The sequence below is a fragment of the Lagenorhynchus albirostris genome, chromosome 6, assembly GCF_949774975.1.
Source record: "Lagenorhynchus albirostris chromosome 6, mLagAlb1.1, whole genome shotgun sequence".
In the NCBI taxonomy this organism is placed as follows: Eukaryota; Metazoa; Chordata; class Mammalia; order Artiodactyla; family Delphinidae; genus Lagenorhynchus; species Lagenorhynchus albirostris.
Window position 1 is genome coordinate 50,342,426 of NC_083100.1, and position 14,752 is coordinate 50,357,177.

A 14,752-nucleotide genomic window follows, 5' to 3' on the forward strand; every position below is an offset into this window, starting at 1 on the left:
CCTTGGATAGTCAGTTTTTCTTTTTCTAAGCCCCAGTTTCGTATACACATATGAAATGTATATATGTGAGCCTGTGGGTGCCTGAATGTGTGTGTGGCAGGGGATGGTGAAGGGAGTATCCAACTCTTAGGATTATTTTAAGGATTGAATGAGGAAATATTTGTAAAGCAGCTAAGCACTTATTTTTTAAGTTTCCAAGACAATATAAAACTAATATATGGTTTCTTTTAGGGGGTTTTGAAAATGTGCCTGTTTAATATAGATATAATTATTTGTTGTTCTCTTCTACACTGTTCTTAAAAGCACTAGTTCTCATGAAAGTGAAGGGAGAGCAAGCAAGGCAGGTTATGATGCTTCAGCTCTGTTTTTAATCATGCCACTATTTATGTAGATTATGAAGTCATTAAAGATTTGATATTTTGGGGTCACACAGAAACCACAAACCCTATTTGCGCTTTCTCAGGGCACTGCAACAACATACACTGCTTGGCCAAAGCCATCAACCAGATTGCTGCAGCTTTGTTTACAATTCACAAGGGAAGCATTGAAGATCGGCTTAAAGAATTTCTGGCGGTGTGTATAATCAAACAAAACTCATGACAATTTTTAGAGAAAATTAAAAATCATAACTATGAAGTGTAACAGTAAATTCTCTTAATTAATTAATTAATTTTTGGAATAAGGAATAAGTAAAGACAGGGCATTGAAGTCAAGGAGCAGTTAGTTTAGCATTTTTTCCTTTGACTTAGAAGTCTCTCATTTCTAGAGCTCTGCAATGTGACTTTTTTTTCTAAGCTGATGTTTGGACTGCCCTAGAATTTTGCCTAGAGTTTGAAAGAGGAAAAAACAAAACAAAGGAAAATTGAGGCAAAAGATGAATGTATCCCTCTAAAAGGATGTGTTTTACTTATTTCCATTTATTTTGAGAAAGACTGTTAATGGAATCAAACTCAAAAGTAAGAATACTATTCACTGCCAAAAGAGGGTAGTAGTGCTAACTCTAGCCTCATGAAGTATAGCTTTTAGTTTCTATGGTAGTGTAGCTCTTCCTTCCCTTTATCAACTTAACCTTTTTCATATTTTAATTAAAAGAAAGATGCAGTGTGGTATAAAGAACACTAGAATATTTGCTTCTTTTTAAGTTATAAATCCTGTTAGCTTTAAAAAAATTTTTTATTTTTAAAGTAAACGTAGTAGCAAACTAACTTGAGGACAAAATAACATCTATTTCAAAGAAAACGGTATTAAGAGTGAAAATTTTTCTTTTCATTTTCTTTATTTCCTTTATTTAAGACTTAATGTCTTAATCTCATTGTGGTCCTATTAACTCAAACTCAATGTGAAATTTTCTTCTTATTTGGGAATTAAGAAATATAGTTAATACAGTTACTGGGAAGAGAAAAAGCAATTTAAATCGTTTTTTAAAAAAAGACTTGTTCTGAAAAAAATCAGTTTTAAAAACCAATAAGAATATTTGATTACATTTATTACCTTTGTATCTGGTGTATACCTTAATAGCTCTTAAATTGTTGCTTGAATGTAAAGAGCCTAAGCTCACCTTATGATTGAAATGTGTTGCAAGTTGAAGCATACTGAAAAGTGGTGAACATTTATTTTAAAAAACTTATTTATTTAAAATGTATGTACACTTTTAAGCTTGCATCCTCCAGTCTACTGAAAATTGGCCAGGAGACAGATAAAACAACAACAAGAAATAGAGAATCTGTTTATTTACTGCTAGATATGGTAAGTCTTATTTTAATTTTTGCTAACAACAAATAAGTTCCAGTCATTCCTGATAGTCTTTTCTTGATACTTCAGTCATTAAATTATAATAAGAGCTGATGTATTTTTTTTAAAACATCTTTATTGGAGTATAATTGCTTTACAATGGTGTGTTAGTTTCTGGTTTATAACAGTGGTGTATTTTTTTGACTATTTATATTCACTCCACCCAAGCCACACACTTTCTAATAATTGCTAAATAGACTGATACCGCTTGTACTTTACCATATGGTAATCGCATCCGAAAACAACAGAATAAAAGATCACCATCACCTGTAGAGTATTCTTTTATGAATAGTTTTTCAACCTATTGGGAAACACTCAGGCTTTATATTTTCCTAGTGTATCAGTTTGAACTCTTTTCCGAATTTTCTGTTTTTTGACTTCATCCCACCCATCTAATAACATTTCCTGTAATTTTCTGTGCCTCGTCAGTTCCTTCTCTTTACTGCCATGAAACCACCTGTGCTTGTTTCTACCATGTGATTCTTTCCTCACTTAGAATAATTTCCTTTATCTGCAGAGGTCTGTGTCTATCCTAATAATGATTCGGCATACCTCGTAGCTCGAATCTTTTTTCAGATAGACTTTCTTGATTACTTTGGCCTATGTTAACTTTTCTACTCTTTTGAACTCTCTGGAACTTAACAGCTTTCCACTTAATCATAGATGGTCTCATGTTTGATTTGGCTTTTTAGCTTAATGTTGGGTTCCAGTTAGACTTGATGATATGGACCACATTTTAAATGTGATATATTGTTGAGGGCAATGCAAGTGCTCAGTATTTCCTGTTGATTAATTGATTTAATTGAAAAGTAGTGATTTAAAATGTTTTGATAGCATACACTGTGGCACATTCGCATTTCAGATTTTAAAGTGAAAGGAAAACTTATGTCTGTTCCCAATAACGGCAATATAAAATTGTGCTTTACTAGTTGTCAGTAAATGTTCCCATTATAAATAAGTTGAATTGATGCATTTTTGGGATTTTTCAGATTGTGCAGGAATCCCCATTCCTGACAATGGATCTTTTGGAATCTTGTTTTCCTTATGTCTTGCTGAGAAATGCATACCATGCTGTCTACAAGCAAAGTGTTACATCTTCTGCATAAAATACCTACTTATTGAAGACAAGCACGCATTTTTGTTGCCTCGGTTTTACCTGTAAACTGTGGAACTATTTTACCTTAAGGCCTGAGAAACAGTTTCGTGGATTATAAATTTTTTTCATACAGTTGTGTTTTCTGATCATTGGTTTCTTAATATCGTTGTACTTCAGTATACTTGGTTGATTTAGGTTGCACATTCACTGAATTCACTGAAATTATTTCAATAATTTTAGAGTATCATTTGTTTGAAAAACATGCATTCTCTATGTTTTTGATATTTGATATGGAAAAAAAAACCTTTGCTTGTTTATTTCTGAAAAAGAATTGTATTTAGTGATTATTTTAGATAGTGATATTATAGCATTCATCTGTGTGTAAATTATTTCATATAGGGAAGAGTTCTGACCTGTACCTATTATGGTTCTTATTGAAAACAAAACTGGATGTGCATTTCTGTGATGTTATGAATACATTTCTACTTTATTTTGAAACATTTGCCAAACTAATTACTATAACACTGTATAACATTAAAAATGTTAAAGGACTGCTTAGCATTAGAAGCAGGCTGTGTCCCAAAATTCTAAAACAGCAGCAAATGTTGTTGCTTGTATAAAGCCTAATGATAATTTTTAGACTAATTTCCATGGTGCCCTGTTGGCATTAGCATTACCATTGAACCCTGCTGTATAATAAACAATCTTAGACATTTATCAACTGTTGATACAAATGTTAGTCCCTAACCACTTTTTATATGTTTTAAATTTTTGAAATTCAAGTGTACCTGCCATAACATAAAATAAACACTAGACTGTATCACATTTTGAATGATTTCTTTAATTTGGGATCCTCAGAAATTTACTCAGTAATATGAAAGTTTTCATTTAAACTTAGTTTAAAGTAAACTTTAATTTATTCTAGGAATGTCTAAGTAGCATGTTGATACCAGGTCACCTATTATAAGATTTGTTTAAATGTTTTGAAAAACATTCCGCTAGAAAAAATATTAAAATTAGAAAATAAAATTCCATAGCTTTTTGGGGGGGGGGGGCGGGTGCGCTCCCCAGATCTTAGTTCTCTGACCAGGGATCAAACCCGCGCCCCCTGCAGTGGAAGTGTGGAGTCCCAACCACTGGACTGCCAGGGAAGTCCCTCCATAACATTTTTTTAAAATTAAGAGCTAAAATGAATCTTGTGTGCCATCAACTTGCTAATTTTATCTGTGAGCAAGTAGACAGATACATTTGAAAGATTGGGGGAAAAAATGGAATGATCATAGAATTAGTGAAAATGTTGAGAACTACTGCATCAGTCAGTAATGAATGGGAAAGACATAAAGGACCTATTGCTTGGCAGTTGTCACAGAGGGCAGAGCAGCTCATTTAGTTTGAAAACTAACCAGATGTTTTGCTCTTTGATTGGCATTGTAAAGACTGTTTCTCAACAGCTGTGTATCTGGATATCTTATAGAGCTTCTGTTGTTCACAGCTTCTTATGTATACACCCTGGTAACTCATGTTAAGATAAAAGAAAGCTCCTGTGAACTTAGTTACAATTTTTTGTTGTTCAGATACTGGGATGAAATTGAAGTGCCACAAGATTATCATATTTCTATTTTGTGTATGATTTCTCCAGTCTGTATTTAAAGCAGGGAATAGTTGTCACTATCTGTTGAAAATTTCCAGTGGTTCCATGAGGATTTTCTAAAAGGGAAGGAATTTTTAAATGGAATATTTTAAACTTGAAATAGACTAAATACACAGGTAACAGTTGAAACTAAGATTAAGTGCTGTTTGCTTTGAAATATTAGGCTCCTAGAGTGGTAATAACTTGTCGATAATGATATCCTCGGAGGTACAGTAGGCATTTGAGTATATACACTTTGACTGGGGTGATATGTTGAAGGGTATAAGGATGTACATAAGACATAATTTACCCCTCTTCGGGCCAAGAAAAAAATCGCTCTTTTATAGTCGTGTGAAGTTTACCTTGCCCCAGTTTTTTCTCATATATTCAAACTGACTGACTGACTGGTGTCCTGTGTGATTGCTTTTTGCAGAGTCTTTCTACCTCCAAAAAATAAATAAATTTAACATTTTTTAAAATAAAGTTAAAAGTAAATTGACTACTATTTTTAACATCTTGTTTTTCTTAACTTTCTTATTTTCTTCTGAATTTATACTACAACATACTGTTTTTATTTTCTCAACAGTGATGTCATCATACCATGTATGCTTGCCTGTAATCTACTTATTTCACTCAAGTAGAAAAGGGTCTTTGATATTTATATTCTTTTTAAAGCCTTCATATATACCATAACTAGTTTAAAAGATTCATCTGGATGAACATTTAGACAGATTTCTTCTTTTTCACTACAGGCGTACCTTGGAGATATTGTGGATTCAGTTCCAGACCACTACAATAAAAGTGCATACCACAATAAAGCAAGTCACACGAATTTTTTGGTTTCCCGGTACATATAAAAGTTATGTTTACACTGCACTGTAGTACATTAACTGTGAAATAGTATTATGTCTTAAAAAATGTACATCCTAAATTTAAAATGTTTCATTGCTAAAATAATGCTAACCATCATCTGATAATGCAGGGTTGCTACCAGCATTCATCATACAAAAAACGCAGGATTTGTGAAGTGTAGTACAGCGAAGCGCAATAAAATGAAGTATTCTTGTATTACAAATATATTGTATCTTAGTGAACTTGGACTGTTATCTCCTTAGGATAATTTCTCACCGGTAAAATTGCTTGGTGGAAGGGTATATACATTTTAAACTTTGATACCTATTAAATTTCCCTCCAATAAGATTATATCAGTTTTAGTCCTGCAATTGTGTGAGGATAATTTCCTCCTATAAGTAAACTATATACCAATTTTACTATTGTTGATGCATCTTTTCCTCCTTAAAAGATGAAACATAAATCTTGTTTTAATTTGCATACATTTGCTTATTAGTAAAGTGGAATATCTTTTTTTATGTTTACTGGTTTTTATTTAGTGAATTATTCATTTTCATTCTTTTTGTTGTTTTCAAGTGGAGTGGTCAAAAGATTTTCTCTTAAAATAGTAATTGAACACATTTGCATGTATAAGATTTTTTAGTGCATGTATTTAGGATTGAAAACACCCCCATACAATGTTGAGTATAGTGATATGACTATTAAAATACACTAACAGTGCATAGTAATTAAAGTTAGTATACAGCTACTTTGATTACTGAATTTTAATTGACTTTTAGAGGTAGAAAACATTTATTTCCAAATCCAAGTTAAGAACAGCATTGATTAAAAAAGGGTATATACCTGTTAAAGACTGAAAAGATGTCCAGTTTAAATATATGAACTACAGAGTAGATTGAAATTATACCAAACTCTAATTCCTTAATTGTAAATTTATACTATTAAATAGATGTTGTAAATGACATAATAAGCTAATTCCAAAAGCTGCCCTTTGTGTGTTTAGATACTGTATGTAGGAAACTATATACCAATTTTAACCTCATTTCTCAGAGATGTCATTTTGAAAGCTTTATCTTTCTCAAGTAAAAACATCTACCAATCAGAAAGTAAAAAGTTGTAAGGCTTTCCTTGCCTTTCATACTAATAGCCTGGTATACCTAATTTTCAAAAAAGAAAAAAATATTTTCCCCCGAAATTGATGTAATTAATACTAACCTTTTAAATTAGCAATAAAATAGCCAGGTAAAATAACACCCTCTAAAGTTAATTTGTAAAACTCTTTATATTTTAATATGCTTGCTAAAGTCACATTTGTATTTCTCATTCCAGCCCAGACTTCAGTTTTCCCATTTTACAAAATGTTTTGGAACCTAGGTAAAGTGGCCTTTTTGTTATTAAATATACAGAGGAAATAGAAATCTATACAATATATTATTTTAAATGTAATTAAGAAAGGAAATCACTGCCCTACCGGTCATTAATCCATCTTTATTTACTGTAATCATTACCTATTTAATAGATTGAACTAATGCAGGATCTCTGGTCACAAAGTGTCCTCTGTTCAGTCAGTTTGAGAGCAGATGTCTGAATTGTTGGAGATGAAAAAGATGTGTAAGATCTTGCCCCTGCCTTCCAGGAGCTTAGAGTGAACTTTGTACTGTTTTAAGTCATAATTTAGTCAGCTATTTATTCTGTTGTGCCAGTGTTGCCAGTTTCTTAAACTACCCCACCTCGCCCGTGATAGGAAAATATTAGAAGTTCACTGCCATAGGACTAGGGCTCTGGTATCTATTCAGGAGAAAAGACAGTTGGGAACTTAGAGGCAAGAGAAGGTTGGGTCCAGAAAAAAAACTCAAGAGCCTGGCTTTATGGGTTATAATTGGCACAGTGCTGTGCTGATAGCTGTGAGATGCAGTTGTGCGAGTGTTGGCTGGGTGAGATCAATTTAGTTTAAGCTAGCAATACTCCTACCAAGTCTTTGTGTTTCCCCAGTTATTAAAACAGTACCTCAAGAGTTAAAAATGAGTTGTTCCTTCCTTTCTGCTAGACTCTCATGCCTTTTGTTTCTCCAACTTATCTCTTAATTTTTCCATCCTCTTTTCCAGAGGTAACCATGGAACTTGACACACGTGCTTCCCATGACTGCCATTCTGGATCTTCGAGTTATAGTCATTGTCACTCTTACTAATCATTTTCTTCTTTTCCGTTCATTCATTGATTCAGCAAATACTTATAGATGCTTGGGTATAAGGGTGAGCAAAATAAAGAAGGTTCCCCTTTACACTTAAGTTCACATTTTAATGATGGTAGACAGTAAAGGAGCAAACTTCTGATAGTGATGGGGAAATATCCAGGATGATGAACTGAGGAGTGGAAGAGAGTTGCTTGGGGGCAGTACTTTAGAAAGTGTCATCTGGGAAGGCCTCTGTAAGAGAAACATGAAGGATGAGAAGGAACCAGAAATGGACAGAACAGTGAAGGTAAAGGCCCAGAAGACAAGAATAAACTTGGCATATATGAGAAGTAGAAGTACACAAATTAGCATTCCTGCAGAAGGAGCACTTGACAGAGCCTCATTTGGCTAGCTAGCGCTTTTCCTTTTTCTGGTTTACCTGTCTTCCTTTGTTCTTTGATTGTATATTAAGAGTTCACAGATCCAGTCAAGGTAGATTGGTTGTAAAGAAGGAAATGAACTGAATTCACTGGTGCTGTGGCATTGATCTGAGAATGGTAAGGTCTATTACACACCACCAGGTTTTCTAAACCAAGCCCAAGTTCTGTCAGGCAGTGAACCTTAACATTCCAGTTAATTTATATGAAATCATGCCCACCCTTCTATTACAATGACTTGCCTTTGGGAGATTTCAGCTGTGCTATTTGTAAAGACTTGTGAATGAATAATCCTTAAAGTAGTGTAACTCCTTATATCTGTTCTTCATCTCTTTTATAGCCACTTGAGCATGAAGCATCATTTCATTTGATGGTCTTGGCCTGAATTTCCAAATAGACAACTTGCCCTCTTTTTCTAAAGGTATACCATGACTTCTGACTTTGGGGAAAAGAATCGGTTTGAAATTTTAAATGCTTTAATCTTTAATGAGAAATGATTTTTGAGTTATTTGGTCCTGTTGAATGAAAAGGAAAAATATCGACTCTGCTCTGGTTATTTTCAGAGTGGAAAGTTGCTTTAAATGTATTAAAATTGCATTCTTCCTTGTATGAACCAAACTTTCCATACACGTTGCTGTAGTTAACATTTCAAGCATGCCTAACTGAAATGTTTCATTTCCAAGAAAAGTTTTCATTTCATTTTGACCTGAAAATAACAAAATAAGATAAATTAGCAATCTAAAGTCAGGATCCTAGCCATAGAGGACCATATCTCATTTCTGATTAAGTGCACCCACTTGACCCTTAGCTTTCTACTTCTTTCTCTTCGGAAGTAAGATGGATGGACAAGTCTTGGTGTAGGCTCTGGTCAACCTCTTACATGAGGTTCACAAACCTGGAAAGTGGGTAAGCTGGAGATAGGGTATGCAACCTTGCTGACTGCCATGTCTTAACTGTGGTATATGGCTGAGTCACATTTATAGTGCACATATTGACCAAATGCTTAATGGTTGATTCTTGAAATTAATATTTGGCCAAGGCCTAAGTTGAAAAGTACCATCATAGTATACAAGTTCTAAAATACATGAATTAATTTTATTCAAAAATTATAATTTTATTACATCAATTATATTTTAAAATTTTAGTGTAGTTCAGAATCATTAATTTCTCACTTTTTTCAACTTCTCAATTGCTCCCACACTCAATGTTAAACTACTTATTTAAGGTATTAAGTAGTTACTTTCAAGTGTAGAGCAGAGACCAACTCATGATGAAGTTTCTATCAAATCATTTGCTTTTTCTCCATTAGTAAGTTAAAAGGTATTTCCTCTTTAACTCCTGGATTTAAAGTTTTGGGGGTCAGTGGTGATGATACAGTTTTATTAAAGTATTCTCACTAACTGAAACTTTATGCACAATTGGATAAAGTTTTCAGAAACCTAAGATATGTTGCCCTTGTTTATTTTTTTTTCTAATGTTTTTGCAGGGATTTACTGCATCACACATTTGCTTGAGAAAACAATTGTCAGTAAATGTTGGTTCTAGAAATCTGGCACTGGAGTGATGTGACTGGCTCTCAAGATAAAAATATTGCTTCTGAATTTCAAGTTGCATATCATTTTTAGTTGCGTGTATGCACACCAATTTCAGCATCTTCCCTGCAGCAGAAGGAGAATCTTTACAGCAAGCATCATGTAAGAAATACTTGCATTCTAAAGGCACATTCACACTTAAACTGGTGGATAGATTTCAATATGTTAAGCACATAGGGAGATTTTCACTCCCAAGTTACATCTAAAATGTTTATTTGAAAGTGAACATTCAATGATTAATTATAAATCAAGATGCCATACTAATTAGGTATGACCATAACCTATGTAATCACATAGTCATTGATTATACACAAGCTGTGGGTGCCAGAAAGCAATCTGAAGTAGGCATTCAACTGTTAAACCTTGCAAAGGCTGAAGTTGAGGAGCAGATAATGTACAAGTTCCCAGGCTGAAGCTGAGCTTCAGTTCATTCCTAGTTCTTACCTTCAGCCAAAACGTACAAGGATCCTTGTATGCAGCATGAAGCAAGGCCCAGCTGGCAGAACTTGAGGCGGCAATGAAGAGAAAATTTGACATTGACATTTTTTTTTTTTACATCTTTATTGGAGTATAATTGCTTTACAATGGTGTGTTAGTTTCTGCTTGTAACAAAGTGAATCAGTTATACATATATATATGTTCCCATATCTCTTCCCTCTTGCGTCTCCCTCCCTCCCACCCTCCCTATCCCACCCCTCTAGGTGGTCACAAAGCACCGAGCTGATCTCCCTGTGCTTTGCGGCTGCTTCCTGCTAGCTATCTATTTTACGTTTGGTAGTGTATGTCCATGCCTCTCTCTCGCTTTGTCACAGCTTACCCTGCCCCCTCCCCATATCCTCAAGTCCATTCTCTAGTAGGTCTGTGTCTTTATTCCTGTCTTACCCCTAGGTTCTTCATGACATTTTTTTTTTAATTCCATATATATGTGTTAGCATACGGTATTTGTCTTTCCCTTTCTGACTTACTTCACTCTGTATGACAGACTCTAGGTCTATCCACCTCATTACAAATAGCTCAATTTCGTTTCTTTTTATGGCTGAGTAATATTCCATTGTATATATGTGCCACATCTTCTTCATTCATTCGATGAGGGACACTTAGGTTGTTTCCATCTCCAGGCTATTGTAAATAGAGCTGCAATGAACATTTTGGTACATGGCTCTTTTTGAAGACCTTGACTGTTAATAGGGGGTTTGTCCAAACTGAAAATGTTGGCTAGAGTAATAATGAGAACTAATGTTTATTGAGAATTCATTATGTACTAGACACTGTGGTATAAGGTAAGTTTTATCTAATTTAATTCTCTATTGCTCGTTTCGTTCTCACAATAACTGTGTTTGATGGTTATCCTCATTCCAATGTGGAAACAGAAACTCAGGGAAGGTAAGTAAGCTGTTCAGACTCACACTGCAAGGAAGTAGCAGGGTCAAGATTTAAATCTGGCCCAGAACTGTACTTTTATCAGTACTTTGTCTCTCAGATATGAATGTGGGCTTTTTTTAAAATCCAGTAGTGTTTAAAGCTGCTTTGCACTAATTTAACTGCAGCTCAAGGAGCAGAAGAATAACCCTTACTCAGTGCTTATATTGTGCCACTCTTGATACTAGGCATTTTCATGTCCCTTATTTAATCTCTTAAACCAAATTACTTAGTAAGGATTATTTTTTTCAATTTTCATAAGTGAATGGGAAACTGTTTTACAGCCTTAAATCCCTTGCCCCAGTGTCACAGAATTATTGAGTGACAGCACTGAGATTAAAATCTACAGCTGTTGGATTTCTAGCCCATTACTACTACTGTATTGTGCTCTTTCCCAAAACACTGAAAAACATTCCCTGGGTAAATAACAGTGAGAAGCTAACCCAGCTTTTTTTTTTTGGGGGGGGGGCTGCATTGGGTCTTCATTGCTGCGTGCGGGCTTTCTCTAATTGTGGGGAGTGGGAGCAGCTCTTCATTGTGGTACACGGGCTTCTCATTGCGGTGGCTTCTTCTGTTTTGGAGCACAGGTTCTAGGCACACACGCTCTAGAGTGCAGGCTCAGTAGTTGTGGCACACGGGCTTAGTCGCTCTGCGTCATGTGGGATCTTCCTGGACCAGGGCTTGAAACTGTCCCCTGCATTGGCAGGCGGATTCTTAACCACTGTGCCACCAGGGAAGTCCCAAAGCTAACCCAGCTGTTGAAGTGAGATCCTACTTTGGATTATTCAACACTTGGCCTAGCATTAGACTTAGTGTAGGGAGCTCTGTAAACATGACTGATTAAATGATTCTTCGTTTTTGAAAGATGACCTTATTTTTAAGATAATGGCTAATACTTAAATGAAAAACCCATTATGCAGCAGTGATTGTAATAAAGGAGCGTTTTACAGCTGGATAGAGCCTTAGAAATTGTCTGCTTCATCTTACTCAAGGGTTAAGTAATTAAACCAAGTTACTTAGAAAAAGACTATGGGATTAGAATACTATCTTCATGATTCTTGGTATAGTGCTCTTTGTTCTGTGCAGTGCTGCTGCATATATGCTTGTAGTTACATAGTCATAAAGTCTTAATCATAATGAGCTTTCACTGGTTCTTGGTAGGATTTCGGGGGTGGATGTGAGGTATGATGCCATGTCATCAAATTAACCTGGGATTTGAATCCAACTCTGTCACTTAGGGATGATTTGCTTGACTCTTCTGAGTTTGTTTCCCTAAGTGTAGAATAGGGATAATACCTACCTCAAGGACTATTGTGAGAATTAAAGTAAAGGAGATTATGTATATAAATCAATGAGATTGGGTCCTGCCACATAGGCGTTCAGTTAATGGTGGTTGTTTTTCTGGTATTATTCGGCTATTTGGTTTTGCTTATAAAATTGCCTTCTGAGAGTTCCATCATGTTTTTATGAATAGTATAACATCACAATTTACATTCGTGAGAATGAGGCATCTTCGTGTCAGTCTGTATTCTAGCTCTGGTTTGAAAGTCGTTATGTTGTCTTAAATGTGAAAGTTTTTTTTTTAAAGACTGCTCTGTACTGTATTACTTTATACTGATTTTTATATACTACATACAACAGAGGTAAAGCTTGTATTTTCAGATATCATTGCAACATCCAGAACAGTTTCAACAGTTGCTCATTGGAAGCCTCTGTACTTTTCCTCATGTTGTTTTCCTACCTCTGGAAATAGAATGTTCTTTTATATTCTGGCTGGCAAATCATCACCTCCCTTTTTCTTAGCACATCATCCTCTGTTTCTTTTGAACATTTTAGGTAGCTTTATTATAGTACTTACTGAATCACAGTGTATTTGTTACGTGTCTGTGTCTTCTTCAAGTCTGGGAATGCCTTAAGGTCAGGGTCCATGTTCAGCCCCCCAGCCCTGCACAGCCCTCAGAAAATATGCTGTGAGGTGGAAAAGACTGATGGCTAGACAGATACTATAGAACTCCATTGCTGATGATACCCATTGCTTCATGATGGGAACAAGTGGTTATTTTTCCCTTTGTTCTTGTGGAGGAGGAGGGCATTATTAGTTACAGGTAGGTTGGGGTTTCTAGCACCTGGAATGGACGTAGCTCATTGGTGATACAAAGAAGTGGTTTCTGTGATTTCTCCTAATGAGGCGATTCACATGTCTGGAGTATTTGGGGGAAAAGATGAGGGATCTGAGGTTCTTATATATCGATAAATAGGCATAAGGATGGGAACATTGGTGGGAGATCAAAAAGGTGTTACATGTTATAGGAAAATGATTTTTTTAATTTGGAAATTAAGTGAAATGCCAAGGGCAAAGAAGAAGGACCACCAGAGAAATTACAGAGTGACTGCTCAGGTCACTGTTCTGAAATAGAGAAATGATCCTTTTATTCTGGTGACTTACTTCTAGGTAGAGTCTGTACTTCATAAAAGAGGCAGGAGCTTTGAGACACTTAATTGTAATCTTATCCCTTTGCAGAAATACCTCCCATACTCAAGCAGGTTTGATGGTCTTCTCATGTCACTAGACACAAGGATTAGCAGACCTTGAAATGTTATCCTATCAGTATAACTTCACATCTATTCTCAACATTGCGCTGGCAATTAATTCCCTTGGCAGCTGATCACACAGTGAGGACCGACCAGGTTCATAGGCTTCCAAGAGAGCCAAACACCCTTGAAGAATAAATGCCTCTGCCACTGGAGGTCACGGCACCCAGAAAGTGATTAGAGGAAGCAGCTGATGACCTCTCTAGTGAGTTCTGCTATTCCTGTCATATCCAAGCCCAAGTCCAAGGGTTGCTGGCAAGTTGACCAATACCATGACTCCCGTCTGAAAGATAGACCACACAACCCAACTATATTCTCTTCAGCCCTAAGCCATTCAGGCTTCTAGAAAAGCAGGCTGCATATTGATTCTATACAGCCTGTGACAGTTGGAAGATAGGTGTGGTGTTTCAAGAACAGCTTATGAATCCCTCAGGCCACCCTATGTAAACCTATCATAGGAATTTTGCTTTGCTTCATGTATTAACCTCATTGTACCATTGAGGTAGAGATTCCTAAAAGAGTGTACACAGGGTGAGCCCTGTTAAAATAATGAGTTTAACTCTCTCTTCGTGTGAGAAGGAGGACACCGTGAGAGTACCTGTGTTCTTGGGCGGAACACCCAGGTAGAGGTGCTCACCACATGCTCTGACATAACTACTTGCTCCCAACGTGAAGCAAAGGGCATCTTTACTAGCGGATTTCTGTAACATTTGTCTAGCCGTCAGCCTTTTCCTCCTCACAGCATATTTTCTGAGGGAGAAGTTTATTAGAGGGGTTTGTTTCCTTACCTTTTCAATCTTGAAATTAATAGAGCCCTTCGTGTAATTCTAAATAGCTTAAGTTCTAAAGAGAATCAGAAAAGAGAAAGAATACTCTGGTACTTTTCAAATGTGCAGTATTGTCAACAATGGTTATTGTGGACAACGGGTTTCTGAGAGTCTCTCGTTTTCTGTTTTAGCTGTTTTAATTGATTTTTCAAAGATTAATTTGATAAGAGTTTTCATTTTAAAAGTAATGCTTGAGTCGGGAAATTAAAGAAACAAATTTCCAGCTCTAATTCTACTCCTCCTTGGAGCATTATATATCTTTCCAGAATCCCAAACCTCAGCAACTATCATTTCATCTCTCTCCATTTTCCTTCTCAATGCCACATAATTCTAAAATTAAAAG

General features: G+C 35.6%; 1 protein-coding gene across 3 annotated transcripts in view; it reads left to right on the plus strand.

Moving 5' to 3' along the window:
• Positions 1–9,501, plus strand: part of NCKAP1 (NCK associated protein 1) — a 103,943-nt gene extending 94,442 nt beyond the window's left edge. Inside the window, exons 29-33 of one of the 3 annotated variants that reach the window (XM_060152499.1) lie at positions 464–573; positions 1,657–1,746; positions 5,270–5,335; positions 8,320–8,400; positions 9,466–9,501. In XM_060152499.1, coding sequence (XP_060008482.1) covers positions 464–573; positions 1,657–1,746; positions 5,270–5,335; positions 8,320–8,364 — 311 coding nt within the window. In that variant the 3' untranslated portion in view covers positions 8,365–8,400; positions 9,466–9,501. Of the gene's footprint in view, positions 1–463; positions 574–1,656; positions 1,747–2,780; positions 3,713–5,269; positions 5,365–8,319; positions 8,401–9,465 lie in introns of those variants that run through there. The other 2 variants (XM_060152497.1, XM_060152498.1) reach the window with 2 other exon arrangements.
• The last annotated feature ends 5,251 nt before the right edge of the window (positions 9,502–14,752 follow it).